Here is a 19033-nt window from a genome sequence, read left to right as displayed (position 1 = left end):
GACGGTTGGGGCTCGCTCACAGGCTGCATTTCCGTGTCGCACGATGCATCAGTAACTGAGTATGCCGTCTTTGCCGGCAATGACGACTTTCGACCCGCGTCGCCTCTCACGATGCGTTCTCGGCTAGAAAATTTTCGGCTTCGCTGCTAGAGTCACAGGGTGCAAGATGGCGCAGCACGTAATCCACATGTTCAGTCGGGTGCTCATCGCTGTGCGATTTGCAGGTCCGCGTTGGACGCATCATTGCATTCGTGCTCACATGGTAGCACAGGATTGAGAATAGATTTAAACATTCTGCAAGCTCAAAGCCATTTTCAATAACTAACAGTGTGTGTGTGTAGTGATGGGAGTCACTTACACAGGGGCCAGAGGGGAAGGGCCGAAAATTAAGACGTACCAGCCACGAGGCGTCGGAGCGCTGAGTGGCACGCAAGAATGGAGATACGCATGTACCTTTTAGGGCGCTCGAGAAAGTGAAAAGACTGGTTCCAACAGGAAGTCCATTCCAAAACCCGACACAACAGTCCACCTGGCTCATTGCCCACATTTGACAATGGGTCGTTATATTTATGTATTTTAACGGACAGGCAGTAGAACACGTTCACGCGCGAGTTGCAGTACAAGCGCGCTCATGGCAGCACAGCGGGTATCCATACAGGCTAGTTTGCTCCCACGGCGAGTCCATTTCTACCTTATCTTCAATTAAAATCTGCAACAAGCACTTTGAAGCATGTAAGACGCACCGCGGTCTCGCATTCAGGAGATGCATGTGCACTGGACTTTTAGGGTCGCCTATTCACATTTAAATTCACGCTGGTAGTACCACAAAGTCTAGAAGCACGAAAGCTATCATGAGTAAATGATACATCATGGTCAAAGTGGTTCTGTACAAAGTGCAAAAAAACAATAAATGCAGCCAGCCCAGCCTCTCTTACCTGAGGTTCATTCGGAATGTGGACCAAGGCAGCACCTTGATCTTATGCCCCATCATGGACATTTTGTGCAGCGTCGGCTGACGGTTGAACACAATGATGTCACCGTCCCGGACGTGCCGCTCCACCTGTTTCCAGAACAAGTGGCACGGTCAAAGCGACTGACGAGAGGAAAGCGCAGAGGCAGAAGAAAAAGGCTGTGGAAGTGAAATTGGACGGCAGAAGCCAAGATAAGGCTTCAAAACGCCAAAGGAACAACCCCTCTGTGCTGGCTATCCCTCTCTCTTTCTCATTCGCCCAACACCATAGCCAGTTTTTGCCTTTATAATTCAAAGCTATAGCCTTCCACAGCAAATTACATGATATCTTACACTCCATCTCATACTCAGCAGGCAATGAAAGTAGTGCAGCCACTGAAGTCTCACTTAGCAGATTTCCCAGTGCAGCTGTGTTTGATCCGAGACGCTTTCTACATAACAACCACACTTCATATACGTATTACTACTGCGACTTGTGATCGTAAGGGTTCATGAAATCGAGTTATTATTTGTGCCCTTTCACACTGCTGGCTCTTCCAAGATGTTTTGGTGGCGAGTGCAAGCAATACGCTGTGGCCACTGGCAAAATAACTGTGTCACTCCGCTCGTTCTATGGGAAATAGCTGCAGACTTCCTTCCATATAATATAATTACATCACATTTTACTATATAAAAGTATGGAGCTTACTGAAGCGGCACGGACACTCAATACACAAAACGTGTCGCACGAACACTTCCCAATTTCGAGACTCTAAGAATGAAAAACCAGACTAACCCGGTAGCCACACTGGAGATGAAGGTCACTGGCCTTGGGGTGAAACCGGAGATCAATTCTTTCACCATTGTCCCGGATGATGTATTTGGCCCCAGGGTACTGGTTGTTTCCTCGCCTCACCAAGTCATGCATTCTGTAATAAATAAAGAATTGCGAAATTCTCTGCACTGGCTGGCATGTGCAACACTTCTGGCGACAGAAAAGCGGCTCAGCCGCAAAGCAGTAGATGAAGTCTGTACTTCATTCAACATGTGCAGAAAAAAAAGGAAACGTGTAAAGTTTGTGCCTCTCCTTTTCAATAAAGCAATACTGCCCCCCCTCCCCCCTTTGTCCTAGCACGAGAGGTGGACTAGCAGGAATGCTGCCATGGAGAGCTGTGCAGTGCTTCAGAACTTCTTAGGGCGGCATTAAAAGCCGGACTTTTAATTCATAAGATATAACAAGTTAACACAGTCTAACACAAAGGCCGTGACATTGTGTTCTAAGTGACATCATAGTCCCTTAATAGCTTTTTCTGGTCACAAAACTCCCGCCTCAGTTTAATATAGAGCCAGCGCCTGCCGCTAGGGGCACCATAGTAAAAGAAAGGCCACCTAGCCGAGCTGCCGCCGTGGGCGGCAGCGGTATTTTTTCTTCTCTGGTCACGTTGCGGCCGAAAGCCCAGCTTCTTTTCGATTTTATTTACATTCTATTTTGTCGCAGCAGTTACAGTATCCAAACTTGAACATTTGAGAGTGTTTTCTAACCAAAATCAAGGCACGTACAAAAATTAAACAATCTCAAAGTCAGCTGGCGGCTCCGTGTGTCAGCAGACGACGCGCATAGAATTCTTCTTACTGGGAAAGTTGTTGGTTGTAGTTAGTTGGCCCAACCAGCTTCGATTAAAAACTTTTACGCGACTTTTATGCACTGTACAAAGAATAAGACATTAGCGATGTGGCGTCACCAGTAAACGACAACCTGACTTCAAGGTCGTATGCTGTTACCAAATTCCGATTGAACTCGAGCTGTTCAGGCGATGGTGACAGATTCTAATCGCACATACCATAAAATGTTCTAGGGCGTCAGAAATAGTTTGGAACAGGTACATCGGTAGATCGTAGCCGTGAATGAAACGCTCACTTGAAGGAAAGTACTGTCATTTTCATGTATCGCAAGCTTTGCTAGTTTTCGTGCGCATTATTCCAAATGCGCAACAAAGTTTTCAAAGCCGATTTTCGTTGTCAATATATACACTATAAAAACACAAACGGATTAATATGCTCAACTCGCACGAGCAGAGTGACTAGGATTGACAGTCTGTTGCATTCATTACCATACCTCCTTGGCAAACTGCGACACATAATAGTATTTGAATTGCGAGCTTTATTTGAAGCAAATGTAGAATCACGCACGTGCATGCACACACATACACACACAAGCACGTGCACACACACGCGCACACATACAAATATAAAGTACGCGTCCACACTTCTAGCCCACGCCGGCCGCATCTGCAGTCTCTCCGGGTTTAACACGGAGAAAGGTGGCCTCTCAGCTACAGTGGCGCCGCAGCGCAGCGGCTTCATGCGACATATCAAGCTTTCCCATAGAGTGATGGCAGAATTTCGTGACCAGAAACAGTATTGAGGGACTACGGTGATATTGAAACACACAAACATTAAGCTCCGTTTCCATTTTAACAATCAACCTATTGCCATGAAATTAACAAGAATAGAGATTTTGAAAAAATACTTTTTCTGACTAAGCTGTTTTAGTGACTCTTTCTAGCGTACCACAATCACATTTATGAACCCAGCAACGAGTGATATAGCGCATACTCACTTGTCAATGTTGAATGGAGTGACAATCTCGGGAAACGTGAGGTTCTGGGCAATGGAGCGAGGTACTCCGACCTCGTTGATACGCAGGTTTGGGTCAGGGGTGATGACCGTCCGGGCCGAAAAGTCGACTCGCTTGCCCATGAGGTTGCCTCGAATACGCCCTTCTTTGCTTTTCAGCCGCTGTTTGATGGACTTCAGCGGACGGCCAGATTTTTGCATGGCCTGAAGAGCAAGACACATTATTTACTAGCAAGTCTAATCATGGGACAACGGTAGACAGCAATGACAGCAGTGAAGAACTTGCCCGTAAAGGAGAGAGAATACCCAAATATAGGCGGCTCGCAATAGAGGATACGCGAAATGCAGCGAGTAGGCTTTTCCACACTGAGGCTGCCCTACACAAGATGGCTGACTGCCCACTCGCAGGCACCAATGAGCCAGGGGAAAGAGCGAGTATGTTGTAAGGAAGAGCTGGTGCCGAGCACAGAGGCACCACCTTGTGGGACACTGCATTGTTATACAGGGTGACCATTTTTAAGTTTTCTGGAATTTTCTAATATTGCCTGTTGCAGATAACATAGTGCTAGTCCTTGAGCTGGATTATTCAGAGAGGCAAACACTACTTGCACGAAAAATTGATACACATATTCAATTAATTAGAAATGCCACTAATTAACTTCTTAATCAATTACTTTACGGCACATATTTCAATTTACTAATAGTAGTCTGCGAGATTGCAAGGCGTATCCACTTGGAATGAATTCCAGAATGGCACCAGTTAGGAGAAATGCAACATCAACCTCACCGTAAAAATGCATTGTTGTTCCACTTTCTTTATTTACCAAACACTCTTTTACGCATTGAAACACAAAAGTAACTGGAACACCCATGTACAGCCGCCCTCAGAATATTTCGGAACACGGAAAATAAGAATAAGTTGTTTCTTGCTACTTCACCACAGAGTGTGAAATGTATGTCAGGAATGTGATAGTATAGAAAAGTATAGATAGTATAGAAAAGTATAGATAGTTTTCGTGTTCCGAAAACTTTTGAGGGGTGTACAGTAAAATGTCGCTGTGTACAGTAAGATCCCGCTGTGCCGGCTTGTCTGTGCTGCTCGCTCCGCTGGCTCAGCCACAGCTACTGTTGCTCACGTGTATGTATGTATGTTTGTATCCACCATGGCGCGTCAATGCATTCGGAACAGCCGATTTTTTTTCGTATCGTGAACAATATATTTTGGCCAGGGAATGTTACAAATTCGTATCACGCCGAAATTCGTACCAGCCGTGATTGTATCACTGGGGTTTTACTGTAGTTCGCAAGGGCGGACCGACGGGGGTGGGGTTCGGGGGTTCAACCGCCCCTGAGGCCAAGTTAACCCCCCCCCCCCCCACCCCCGCATCCAGCCCCACCAGTGTAACGTGTAGCTTCAGTGCTCTGTTCATATTGTAAACGGATGAGCATGTGCACTGCTCTGCAGACTGGCTTCTTGGCCCTATCAAGCTTTTTCAGGATTTTGAGTAAAACGCTGAAGAAATAAACATCGGCATCAGCCTTGGTGTCATTATGATTATAATTATTACGCATTTTGTGTGCTGTAGGATTCCTCTGGCTAAAGCAAGGAAACTGCATATTATGCAAAGTGCTTGCTCCCCCCCACCCCCCCGGCAGAGATCCTGGGAACGCGACTGGTAGTTTGTCCCACACTTCGGCAAATAATCTCTCGACATTGGTGTCATCCTGGAGGTTAATTTCAAGTCTTACAAACTCACCGGCTACAATTAATGAATTGCAATATGTGCCGTAAAGTAAATAATTAGGAAGTTAATTAGTCAATGTTTCTGAATTAGTTGAATATGTATTTCGATTTCTCATGCTAGTAATGTCCTCTTCTTCGAATAATCCAGGTCAGGGACAAGACGTACGCTACCTGCCACAGCCGATGTTTAAAAATTCAGGAAAACTTAAAAGTGGTCACCCTAATAATGCAATCTTGACAGGACTGATGGGATTTGCAAATTATCTGGCGAACTGAACCGAAAAAAAAATTAAAAACGAGAAGGAAAGAAAAACCCTGCGAACACACAGCTGCTTTATTCGGCTGCATTTACACGGCTCTACGACACCGCCGAATATTATGTATACACAGTATTGATTGGTTCAAAGCAGAAAACAATCTGCATCAAAATCTAACACAAAGTGAATGAAGTTGACGACACTAACAGATATGACACGCACAACTTTTCGACAAGAAAAATGTGTAGCACGCCTCCAATTCTAGTTATCAGAAAAAAGAAAACAATGAAACCAGTGAAGTTGGCCTTCACATCACAGAAATTTATTTGCACTTCACGTCCATCGCCGTCACTCTCAGGCAGCTCTTAATCGCTATCTATCCTCCACAACATGTCGTCCTCAGTGCAGTCCATTGTGCATCTGATATTACACACTTAGTGAACAACTCCGCAATAATCACAGATGCGATGCTGGCCCAGGCTCAGACTAAACACTTTGCTAGTTCATCCTGAGAGGCGTGCAAGTCGACAGAATTCCAATAACTTGTGATGTAACTGGTTGCTGCTAACTAGTACCACTGTAAAATAAAGTAGGCTGGTACAATAGCAGCGAGTGTGATAAGGTACTGACTGCACTGCGCAGACAATTTTTGGGCTAATTTGCTAGTCACAAAAGGAAATGTGCACTTTAGAAGTAAGTAAACACAGCAATCATTCATTGTGACCTAATGTTATTGCTTTAAAATTTTCCTAGGGTAGGCATACTCAGCAGGAGATAATGCATCCTCAACACACTCACTATTTTGTAGCGCCACCAAGATGGACACTGTAGCTGTTGGGTTCACAATTGGGGTCAGGCACATTCCGTGCCGACCAGTCAAATTCGAATTATCCAGTTAGAGATTGCAGGATCGAAATAATTAGAGTTACAGCCCACAGAAATTCCGCTCGCCATCACCCCTTGCGGGAGCAGTGATCCCCATCACGCACGCCGGTACCGTGGACTGAACTGAGCAGCTGACACCGCGGACAAGCGTAGCCCTCCCCCCCTCACGCCACCCCCTCGGAAGCGCAGATGAGATCGCCCACGCAACCGATGATGCCGTTACCACCGGCCACTCATCACATGCCGTCTCCCCTCCGCCACTCCTCCGCTCCCACCTCATGCTGTAGCCTCCTCCTCCACTTTCCTCCTCACGCACACTTCTTTCCATCTGCCGCTATGCTCCGCGTTCGCTTTCATATTTCGCTGCGCTTGTTCGCTCGATCATGAGGTTACTGCAACGCCGACGCTCAGCGCAGGAACAGGCACCTAAGAGCTACGCTTTAAAGAGCTGAATACCGTATTTACTCGAATCTAATGCGCATTTCTTTTCTGATAAAAGGGGTCCAAAAATTGCGTGCGCGCTAGAATCGAGTACGACCCTAAATCTGCGTTACCATATCTTCATCGGCATTTCAAAACGGCCGCCTCGCACGCGCTTCGAACCTAGCTGCCGTAGCTTCCTCCATGTGCTGTAGTATGTGTGCTTAGGCATCAGTCTTCCCATTTTCTGCATTTACTCTATCAGCACGAAGTGCCAAGTTCATCGTGACGCCGCATTTAAAAGTAAAGTGATCATGTGTGCGGAGATGGACGGAAATCTGGCCGCGTCACGGGGAGTTCGGAGAATCCAAAACTTGCGCGCAGGACTGGCGCAAACAGGAGGAGAGGATTTTCGTCAGCAAAGCAATGCGGAAGGGTTTCAGTGGACCGAAGCAAGACGTATTCAGCGACAATCCTATTCGGCGATACGATTTCCTTGGCCCTATCTTGATAGCGATCCCCGACGGGAAGGGGAGTCCGCTGCGTGCTGCGTTTTCACCGCTTATAGTTCACATTCCAACGAAAGGCGTGCTAGCATGAAGGTCAATTCACACGTCGCTGCTGCCGCGCTTGGTCACTACAGTGTTTTGACAGCGAGCTTTCGCAGTCATCGAGCAAGATGTGTTCATGTTTGCTTGAGCGCACATGACACTATGCTTGTTAATTTAGTTCCCAAGCGAATATTTACAAGTTTATATGGCCGATAAAACTACTATCCTCACTTCGTATAGCTGTCTACTAATGTGCTATCGCAATCGATGATTCGCCTTTCGGTCGAAACTGCGACATTTTTTATTCATCGCAACTTAAGTGCATTGGGAGTAAATCTTTGTTTTTACAGATGAGAGAAAGCTTTATTTCTGTATGAAAGCATGAGGTGCGCGGTACTGTAAAAAAAAAAATTTTTTTCTGTCTTTTGGTAATGGAATACGAGTGCACGTTACAATCGAGGGCGTGTTAGAATCGCGTGGTACTTCATGAGCCTGGGCATGCGGCATGCAATTCAGAGGTCTACTAGTGTATGCAACTAACATACTGTTTTACTGGCTGCAAGCAAGAACCTAGGCTGGAATTCATTTTTCTGGAACCAGCATCCCACAACTCTTGACATTGGCTCTACATTCCACAGCCATGCATGAAACATGTGTCGTGCATCTCTTATATCATGTGCATAACCAGACAGAAAAAAACAATTTTTTTTTTGTACTGCTTCTGTCAAAAAAAAAAAAAATTTATCACTGCATACATTTGCATTTTGTAGCCTTAGCCCAACTTAGATGGGCAGATTTTTTATGAGGAGGACAAACTAAGGTGCCTTAACATTCACTGTTCAATGCTAAAATACCAACTGCTCTATTAATATCTGCCCACGTAAACAGTCCAGTCTTGTCTTTGAATATGCATTCTTCAGCTTCTGGTGTCTCGACTGATTAACATGTTTTTAAAGAGGCCGCAATTCAGAAAACATGCCGGTGATAAACATTCTTGCAGATACACAGATATTGCTAGTGTTAACATACCATATTCGAATATAGGTCGACCTTTTTCTTTTCGAAGTTTTGCCCAAAATGAGCTAGCGACCTATATTCACGAAGAAAGTTAGCAAAAGTACATTACGAATAGGTTCCTCCGTCCCCCCTGCCGTAAAGCCAGTCTGGAGATTGTCCAGGCTGGCTTCACGAAATGTTGCATACCCAATGCACTTGAGGACCACGTCATTTGGGGTGCCGAGGACGTCTGTGAAGCATCTGACTAGGACGACTTCTGACTCTGGCAGTTCCAATGAATATGCATGCAGCTTGTAGCATCGAATAGTGAGATGTAGTAGTCTAGCTTACAGTAAATAAAGGTGCGTCGTGTTCAAAGTTATTAATTTACTGGAGAGATTGGGGTGACCTATATTCAAATTATTATGTTTTATTTATCGGTGAGTTCAATATATAGGGGTCAACTTATATTTGTGTTCGACCTAGCTTCCGAGTAAATACGGTAGGTTGCAACGTAGCAGTGAGCACAGGCCTTCTTGCCGAGGCTGTTGGAAAGCTTACCCGGGGTAGACCAGGCATTTCATTGTCGACCAGGGTCGCAACGTGGAATTGAAGCATCTTGATGTTCTCCGCAATGATGTGGGCAGCTGCTCCACTTTGCTCATTGCGGATCAGCTCGTTGTTTGCCTTGACAATATCGGCCAGTTTGTGTGTCAAGTCATCCTAAGCACCAAAACAAAATGGTCAATTAATACAACCAAGTCACGAGCACACATAATACACAAAATTGCGTCTCAAGAGACAGAAGGTGCAGTTATGAGGACATTTGGTGGGCACGAAAATTTCCAACAGCATAAACTTGTGCTGAGGCCACACACCATGGGTGACTGACCAGCTGCCCTTACGCAATAACAGATGTCTTTAATGGGAGTCCTAGGCCTCTAGAACAATGCAAAGATGAGCCAACCGTAGGGCATACATGAAATGTGCAAGAAATGGCACCTGCCCCCCAATTATGAAATTCAAAAATTTTATAACAGGAATAATCAGCAATTTCAGGCATAACTATTACCTCCATTTCAGTGTTCAACTGCTAATGCTTTTTCTCGATAAGAGTTAGTCACAGGTTGTGACAAAGATTGTACGTTTGACAGAAACAAGTACTGCTAAGCAGGGCAGAAAACTACGGCAACACAAAAAGGAAGGACACAGGGCGATTCCAGAACAGGATGCACAACAACGGACAGGATTCCAACCTGCCAAGCTTTCCACCTTACCACTAAGCAGTACAATTTAAACCACCTGCCCAACTACCCATACAACCAGGATATATACAATGTAAGGCCTAATCTGCTTGCTAGTGACTATTTCATCCTAGCTGAAAAATACATTTGTAACAGTTGCAGTTGATGCTTCTTTTATCCTCTCACTTACTGCACCCCTGCGTTAGGCAATCCTCGCACCTGCGATCCTTGAATACATTATCAGTGTAGAGTGATCTGACAACTGTGTTTGGAGTACCTATTTGGTCCCTAACTTCCCTAACTTTGGGGGGGGGAGGCAAACTTTGGGGCTCCCTGTGTCCTTGTACAAGAGATGCAGTTGTCGAATAAACATGAAACTTAATAAAAACGGAAGTCAGAGGAGTGAAAACGCAGGAAGGACCTGGTTCCGGGCAGAGCCGAACATGACGACAGCTGGTCGCACAGCGAGCGGAGGCACCGGCAGGACCGTGACCAGCATCCAGTCGGGCTTGGCATAGCGAGGGTCCATGCCAAGAATCACACACTCCTCCTCAGAGATGTGCTTGAGGATCTCCCAGACGCGCTCAGCTGTCAGGACAATCTTCTTCTCCTGAGAGTCTTCATTGATGTGCTTCCACTCAGCCGTCAAATCCAGGCCACTCCTACGGATGCTTGGCTGGTAGCGGCCACAACCACCATGGCCCTGCACATACCAGAGAAGATACATGTAGTATTACACAAAGTTGGTAGAAAAGGCTCGCGACAAGCTGAAAACCTGCTAAGCACAAAAATAGCCATGACTTGACACAGTAGGCAAGCACGAAATGCTACGCTAGACGATTACATATTTCTGCGAGGTCCACGGGTACTCAGAAATGGGCCTTTCGCATACTCCAAAATTTCTTGGCGACTTTATAATTAAAAGCAAGTTACAAGGCGCTACGATAGTGTGAGTCATGCCCTCTGGATCTGAGTTTGGCTTCCACTAGTAGCAGGTTGCTTTTTCGTCCACTTTCGTAGCCCTTTACCTTATGGCTTCTACATTTCAACTAATACAACAAATAATTTCCCCTATGTTTTCCTTGGTTTCATTATCCGTTGGCTTCATGAGGTTGCAACTAATAAAAAATCAGGCTCCTCAGTTCCTTCCCTTCTCGCTCAGAAGAGGCATATAGCTTTGACAGGCTTGGAAACCAGAAATTTGTTGCAGCACAGCCACGGCGTTTTCCAGGTGTCCTCCTTGGGTCCTAAAATAAAAGTACTTCTAGAGATGCAAAAATGGAACATCAACATGCCCAAACTTACTTACTTCTAGAGTGCACCATGTAACCACAACATTCTGAAATACAGCTGTACCCCGTCCAGCTGCTTCAGTGTCGCCCACAAATCTCGCAGCTACACCCCACTGCATCTGTCTCGTATAATTTGTAGCGCAGCCCCTCAATAAAATAAAATAATAATATCAATAAAAAAAAACTTTCCCTTGTAATATACGCTAGCTGCAAAATATAAAGACCATAGCACACATATTGGCTTCGCTGTGTCAAGAGACAATGCCACTGCACTTGGAGAGTAGCGTACCTGCTTTTTGTTTGTGTCCTCCTGAACCTGGCTGTCGGGCCCAAGCTTGGTGTCGATTTCATCACCTCCCTCGCAAATGTTCTTGCCTTTGCAGAGGTCATAGACGTGTGCCAGGCGCTTGCGTGGCTGCCCCTTTGTCTTGCCCGCGATTTCCTTGATCTTGGGATTGTTCTAGAGGAAAGATGAACGAGGCACAAATGTGTTCACACACGTCAGACTTAAACCATTAATTCACTTCAGGTGTCAATATACTCTGTCCATTGAAAAGTTAATTTCTCCGTATTTCTTGCATCTTCAGAATCACAAAAAAATGTACAGTTGCAGAAGTGACATAGAATTTTCAATTCTTCCCCGAGTTTCAGCAAGTTTGCAGAATATGGACTCCATCTGAGAACACTCTGCAGGAATGTTAGATATGAGAACATGAACTACTTAATGTATACAGAATACTTGGGAAGCACCTATCCAGCCACTTGAAAAATATGCATGGCATAAAACAGCAAAAAACAATGAAAGAATAGAACCCACTATGTGACGACATACTGACACTGTGACATCATTGAAACATGCAGCAGGGGTCCAATGAGAAGTGTTTCAAGACGTGTATGACATGTTTTAAATATAGTGCTTCTGCTTCTGATGCACTACGGCGGCATGCGTGATTGTGCACACAGCGTCCAAAGGGGTCATAACCTGCACAGTATATTGTAACAACACAAGGTGGGAAACGTGGGTAGCCAGGCAAGATCAATAATGACAGAACCACCGTGAACATGGAGCCCAGAAGTTAATAGCTGCTATCACGTTATACCTTACGTCTGGCACCCCCTTACTTTAGTGCCAGAAAACTCATGACAACGAAACAGTACCCTGTTGACAATCACAAGGTGCCCTGTGTGCCTTCTTCCCCTGAAGAAAGAAGGTAATCTTGCAGCCCAGCATATCGATTCAGGGGTTGTATTCTGGATTGATCCCTTTCAGTGGATACCAATAGCGTACTTTCAGCAGGCGCTGGTTGTCTAAGCCAATGTGCATAACATTCAGGGGTTCCAGTAATGACTTGCACCGCAAGACACGTCACACCATAGTGAATGTATCCCTGAAAGTCACAAACTGCAAATATGGCCCCTGCTTCCACTACTTCCTTCAAAAGTTTCATCATCAAGGGCATCAAATTGAACTAATACTGCAGGAGAACCTTCTAACATAAATATTTTCAACAACAGACACGACCATGAGATGACTAAAAGTACATTACTCAGAGGCTTCTGCACATTAATGGCAGTACCAATTTGCGCAGAGGTGAAAGCTAACAAGAGACGGTATAACAAAGTGGGTATCTCTAAGGTGTGTTTAACATTAGGTTGCACTTTCCAAATGCATGTAGAAAAGTAGCCTTAGACCACTCCATGGTCCCCCTAAAAATAAAACGGCCTTCCAGGACCTACTTTTCTTTACTGACATAAAAGCTAGCCAAGTAAAAGAGCAAAACATGTGACGCACGGGGTTGACGAGCAGCTTCGAGCAGTAGAAGCACACGCATCGCAGTATCTTGATGGTCTTGGTGAGGAAGCCACAGTGGAACACCGGCTTGGCCAGGTCAATGTGGCCAAAGTGGCCAGGGCATTCGGTCATGTTGCCCGCGCACGTCTGGCATCGCGAGGTGCGGTCGATGACCCCTTGCCGGGGGTCCATGAGGCCTCCCAGCTTGGGCCTGCCGCCCTCATAGATTTCAGGATACCTGATGCCCCCTTCTGTCACTGACATGCGCCGCTGTAACCAGATAAGAAAAGTGTAAGCAAAGCTGCTAAGCAAAGGCACAGGATGGGCGGGTCTCTACGCGTGACACAGTTGCCCTTTAAGCTTCAGCAAAGACACTTGAAGCCCATTTTCCAAAGGGAACATCACAGATGCACACGCCCACACATGCCTTTGGAATTCAGAATGCCATATACACACACAAAAAAAAATGGTGACCTTAGCAAATTCTCAAGCACCGAGCCCATTTATTGCGACAGCAACAGGCTCTCGCTGCGGGCCCCATTTTCATAACCTTCTTAACTGGCGATGCATACCATGTTATACTCGTCTGCTACAGTATTGCCTGTTGTGGCTTCCGAAATACCATGCACAGATGCCACCACTCGCGTCTACGTGCACACAAAACAGTGCGAAAAAACTGCAATTCCTCGAAGTCTAATCAAGCAGCCATGATTCAAGTGTGTGTGTGAGTGTGCTACTGTGAGGGAAACCTGCAGACCTAGGACGCAAAAAATTGGTTTTATCGCTGCTTCCATGTCCCAAAACCTTCCACGAGCACCTGTAAGACCGAACTTTTGCACTAAAGGACCTTCCCCTTCATTCGCTCAGTCGAACTCTTGAAGCAGCCAAATAAATGCATTGTGGGGGTAATGTGGTGGTGGCAGTAATACATGCGAAGCCCCCCCCCACCTCGTTTCAGCACTGCTCAGCAGTTTCAAGCCTTCATAAAACATGTGGTGCTTGGGCCAGTGATTCCTCTTTAGAACCTGCTGTTCATGTAATGACCCCAAAGTGCAGATGACAAGCTTGCTTGCTAAGCTACCAATTTGTGGTTTTTCAATGCAATGTTGCCAAATGACATTCACAATTGCACTGCTAAATTCACGATACTAGCCTCTGAGGGTTTCAACTTGGTTACAGTGTGGGCAAGCCACTGCCGTATCCAGAGGGGGACTCCTGGGGGCCCAGGCTCCCCCTGAGAACGCCGGCACTTTAGCGCTCACAGTACTAAAGTGTAGAGCAAGCCCCCTCTCTTTTCTGTATATTTTGATGAGGGCCTCGCCAGTGGAGGCTGCCCTGGATCCGCGCCTGAAGCAAGTCTCACATGCTGTGCAACTCAAAGCAGTACGACGCCAATAAATAGCAACTAAATAAGGTCCATTTTAAGCATGAAATTTCATAACAGGGTGTTCTCCCCATTTAATCATAATAATGGCACACTCAACTGCCCAACGTACAAGTATGGTTGAAGCTAACTATTCCTTTACTGATTAAGGACAGCCTGACGGCTCTGCTTCGGCGCGTTTAGCCAATAGAGAGACAGCAGTTGAAAACACTATTGCCCTAATATTTTTAATCGTATGTTTACTCCTGGTGCATTGAAGCCTGCAGGCAAACACAAATTTCCTATATGAACTGACACAGAGGTCAGTCCAAAAAGAGTACTTGATGCAAAACGGCAGCGCACAAATTTGTTTTCTAGGTGAGAAACACGAACGGGACTGAACGTCGCAATACGTTTTAGGTTGCGATATATTTCGCAACCTCAAAGAATGTGCACGCACACACACACACACGCGCGAAGAAGGAAATGCAAATTCAGAGCGCACAGCAAGCAATGCGTGGTCGAATGATGAGCAGACACTGTCGTTGCGTATCGAACTGCTAGCCGATGTTATTTTTGCGTTGGAAGCATTCAAGGTCGCAGGCGGCCGGCGTCCACTTCAAGGACAGAAATGTATTCGCCGCAACGCCAGGGTAACGTTTTGGTTTCAGGACATTTACAATATGAGCTAACAAAACCGTGCAAGAACCTCAGTCACAGCCTCTAGGAAACATTTTATTCAAAATTGCGAGCGATCTCTTTTTGTGCCTACTGCCATTTCGCGTGAGCAGCTGTTGAGTGTGGGAAACGCGGGCAGTTGACGTACACCGCATGCCAGCCAATATCCACTTTCTCTCACAAACAAGGATATGAATCGTATATTATTCGAACAGAACGCGCAACGACAAATTAGGACAACGTCTCGCGCGACAACAGCTCGCCGCGCTCGAGAACGACCCACAAACACGTTCTGATTAGACAACTTCGCAATGCCATGAGACTGCGACAGTGTGCCGACCGCAACAGATCTTTATTTTATTATTGGTTTGTTCAAAATTTAGCCAGCGTGCCACAAACAATCAACACCTTGTTGACAGTACTGACAGAACACGCGCTAGCAAACCTGGTGCTGTCGATGTAGAAAGTCACACAACTACGTACTATTTCATCGGGGCTGAGGATGCCAAATTGCACCCTCTTCACCTCCCGCAAGGTAGCCTTTGAGTCGGAGGTCACGATCTGCGACATTGTTGATGTTCACAATGTGCAATAACCAATGCCAACACACGCGCACAGCCAAATAAAACGTGCTTCGTCACACCTTATCAACCAAACTGCGCCATATTGAACGGCTTCGGGAAGACGGCGTAGAACCTCCTTTATATAGCGTCGAGGCCGACGGGGTTCTCATGATTCACCGAACGGTCCAATCAAATTCTTCCGTTTAATATTAAAAAGCGCAAACAAAAATAGGGTTACTTTTCATTCTTTCATTGTGTCAAAAGCTACAATTATAACTTTGTGCTGCATTTAAGCGTCTTTTTTTGCTTATAAAAAGTTTGTTTTGAGAAAATGGCGACTACCAATCTATAAAAAAAAATAATAATCAAACCTAGCGCTATCGACAATAGTTGGCGCAACATTTAAAAAAGTATATATTCTTTACGTTTGTTTTTGCGTTTGCACGGACGCAACGTGCGTATGTCTTCACTCGAGTCACGAGCAAACTTCATACCAGCAATAACTGGACGATGGTGATTCGACGTGCAGCAAACACGACAGCAACGCTTCGACCGTGTTGAGAGTGTCTCAGGTTTCTGCACGTTCTAACATCGCTTGAGCGCGTGCCGTCGCATAGACAAGGGCGCTGCTTGGCGTGGAACACTTGGCAGTGTCGCGTGTGCTGAGTTCAGAGCGTCGATCATCTTTTAACGTGCCAGTTTATTATTCGCTGAAATGCGCAGCATTATTACTTGTTTTCTCTTTGTAAGTTGCGCATTCGCGACGGCCATGGCGCAGAGAAACGTCCGCTTCGAAAACTGTACAGGTGAGGAATTCGCGCTCCAAGCGACTGCACTCACCGAGTCCGATGCGCAGCCTGCGAACGTTTTGCAGCAAAGTGCTCGAGCACTTTATAAGCGCGTTTTCACGGTGTCCTGAAAAAAAAAAAAGAAAAGAAAAGAAAACTTGATTGCTTGCCGAGTTTATACTTGGGGAAAACATGACGCATGCTATGTAATGGTGATATGTAGGGAATTTTATGTGTACGAGCTAATTCGGGCTAAATAAAAATAGTTAAACCCTAGTTTTCTGCCTGTTTAGAAGAGTTATATAAAACGCTTACAATTAAAGTTTCCCCCCAATCTGGGAGAACAAAAGTGGCAGCAATTAATTCTATATGTAGAAAGTATAGGGGCCGTGTACCTTATGCTTGACAAGTACAGACACTATGAACTGTGTAGGTTCACAGCCTTCACAGCAAGTGATTTACAGGCGTACTTTGCGTACCGCGTAGGAAAGAAAGCTTGTCCAATTTCCTGGACATTTCGAGGGAATTGGGGATATTTTATGGATGACAGCGGACAAAGTTTGAATAGCGTCAGTTAATTACGGGTTTTGTAAAGAAGGAAAAAAACAATCACCGACGATCACGATAACCCTAATGCGAAATTTGAGCGCAGCATTATACGTGTTTTCATTTTGCGATATATTGGCTGGCGCGGACAATCTGTCTCGTGCGGCACGTTCCAAAAGGAGCGAAGTGGCTCGACTGCCTCGCTAATCGGCAGATCCCGAGAGGCAGCGCGTGGGCGCTACTCATAGCAGCCTCCGCAGACAGACATCCGCTCATGCAGCACTTTGGTGAAGAGACGATGCGTAGAGTGCCTCAATGCGCTCGCCCTACCGAACGGAGCGGAGGCGAGCGAGCGCATCGAGGCGCCCTGACGACGCTATAGAGTTGCTGTATATGGCTGCTGACTGTATGACTATATATGGCTGCTACGCTGGCATAATTGCAACTACAACTAAGGTCAAATTTTGTGAGCATATAGGGGGAACAATACAAGTCTTTGTGCGATGGTAAATGCGTGTTGATCAAATACAGGTTTTAAAAAGTCGTAAGCAGGTATTCGAATGTATCATATGCTGCTGTTATTAGCTAGGTTTCAGCAGCATTTTAAGTGCATTGTGTCGCGAAGTTTTAACGTTTCTGGCTTATTTAGATGCGTCACGAATAATTATTGAACCCTCATTTTTATTTCTTTTTACTTTTGTCAGGTGCGATATATTAGGTTCGTCTGGTCTCCTCACTCAACTAAAGGTGGCAGCTTCTTTGTTTGGTGACTGTACGCACCAGTTAATTATTAATTAGGGCTTTTGCAATAAATTACGTTTGCAAAAGCTCTAAAGCGTTATGAGCGTGTATAAGAGCTGGGCAAAATAGAGAACACTGCCGTGGTAGAACTGTGAATGCCACCAAGACCAAATTAAGCGAACATTGCCGGTACGCAATGGAAACTCACTGTGTGAAGTTAAATGCGGTCGGAGCTTTTCTTTAAAAAAAATCGGCAGAGACACTTAAGACTTCTTCCGTGTGGGAATGCGAAAGTATTATACCGTTTCTAGACCTCGGAACTTCGTGAATGCGCTCATTTTATACACTCATGAAGTGGTGCCACTTCATGAAGTGAAGCCTCCGGATCTTCATTTTCTTCGCCTACGCGAACTCTCGGCTTCCCTCAATCTAACCTCGGGATGTTCTCTTCTGCGACGCTTGGTTTCAGCTTCTCTAGCTCTCGCGCTTCAGTATTTCGGAGGCAACTAGTGTCCAGTTGTCTGGTCGGAACCTGCCGAGCCGCCGCCAGAGGCAACGGCTGCAGTCACGGACACCAGGCGCGTTCGGCGCGAACGCGGGGAGACGCGATCGGCGTCTGCAGCAGATCTACGCGTCCCACTACCGCATGCCTTCACTCCTCCTCTCCACCTCGTATCCGCTATGCTGCGCGATGCTATTTTTACAGCGAAAGCTGTATATAGCTAGCTAGGCGAAACGAAAACCCGTTCGTCCTATGTTTCGCTAAACGTCTCCATTGGCTGCGCCGTCAATTATACTTCGCACCCAAGCGCGCGCGCCACTGGCAGCGCCGTTAGTGACGTCGTTAGCGAACGCGTTCCCGCCATTGCCACGCTGACGCTGCTCTGCCCAAACGTTGGTTATGCCCGCAAATACAGTGCACTGTACCGCAACGCCTCCTCCTCGGCTCGCCGTTGTCGCATGCGTTCGATATCTCGAGTTAGCTCGGCGTCGTGGTTAGCAGCATCCGCCCGCCATTGGCGCTTGCGTTCCACTTCGCGATTTCAACGTGGACGTTTCGTCGCAGCCGAAGCCAAAGTTCCGCTCGAGAAACTCCCGCCGAAAGCGGGCGTTGGCCCCGGAGAACGCGTTCCCGCCATTGCCACGTTGACGTTGCCCTGCCCGCAACGCCGCTTCCTCGGCTCGCCGTTGTCGCATGCGTTCGATATCTGGAGTTAGCTCGGCGTCGTGGTTAGCAGCATCCGCCCGCCATTGGCGCTTGCATTCCACTAGAAACACAAACATGTAACCAATAATTGAGAAACGCATCAATACAGCGTCGGGATTAACCCACTGCTAAACACCGGGGCCGCACGTTTCAGCTTCGCTGGTTAACCATCTGTACGGAGTGCTTGGGCGGTGTTTTTTTTAATAATCTGTTTTCACTCTCTCTCTCTCTTTCTCAGCTCTCTCTCCCCCAGCTGCAGAAGATAGCGCCAACCTTTCCCTTTCCCTCAAGAACCACTTACCACCGGCGAAGCTATCGCGCGGCGAAGCTATCGCGGCGGTAACTGCCACAGCAATTCTCTGTATACGACACGCATGCGT

The 19033-nt window shown here is 46.3% G+C and overlaps 2 protein-coding genes across 6 annotated transcripts in view; one reads left to right on the top strand and one right to left on the bottom strand.

The window, feature by feature from the left end:
• LOC119441765 (DNA-directed RNA polymerase II subunit RPB1) overlaps positions 1-19033 on the bottom strand; it is a 65565-nt gene that overhangs the window by 41690 nt on the left and 4842 nt on the right. The window contains exons 1-8 of one of the 5 annotated variants that reach the window (XM_037706373.2): positions 15292-15493; positions 12768-13037; positions 11265-11435; positions 10105-10386; positions 9001-9162; positions 3570-3790; positions 1746-1878; positions 936-1060 (exon numbers count right to left, since the gene is read on the bottom strand). In XM_037706373.2, the coding sequence (XP_037562301.1) occupies positions 936-1060; positions 1746-1878; positions 3570-3790; positions 9001-9162; positions 10105-10386; positions 11265-11435; positions 12768-13037; positions 15292-15378 (1451 nt within the window). In that variant the 5' untranslated portion in view covers positions 15379-15493. Of the gene's footprint in view, positions 1-935; positions 1061-1745; positions 1879-3569; positions 3791-9000; positions 9163-10104; positions 10387-11264; positions 11436-12767; positions 13038-15291; positions 15494-19033 lie in introns of those variants that run through there. The other 4 variants (XM_049661598.1, XM_049661597.1, XM_049661599.1 and 1 more) reach the window with 4 other exon arrangements.
• Positions 16049-19033, top strand: part of LOC119441766 (mite group 2 allergen-like Ixo r 2) — a 31572-nt gene continuing 28587 nt past the window's right edge. The window contains exon 1 of the mRNA XM_049661601.1: positions 16049-16177. Within this exon, the coding sequence (XP_049517558.1) occupies positions 16087-16177 (91 nt within the window). The 5' untranslated portion in view covers positions 16049-16086. The remainder of the gene's footprint in view (positions 16178-19033) is intronic.

The sequence above is a fragment of the Dermacentor silvarum genome, chromosome 2, assembly GCF_013339745.2.
Source record: "Dermacentor silvarum isolate Dsil-2018 chromosome 2, BIME_Dsil_1.4, whole genome shotgun sequence".
NCBI lineage: Eukaryota > Metazoa > Arthropoda > Arachnida > Ixodida > Ixodidae > Dermacentor > Dermacentor silvarum.
The sequence above is the reverse complement of the archived record's forward strand: the minus strand, read 5'-3'. Positions and strand labels throughout refer to the sequence as shown.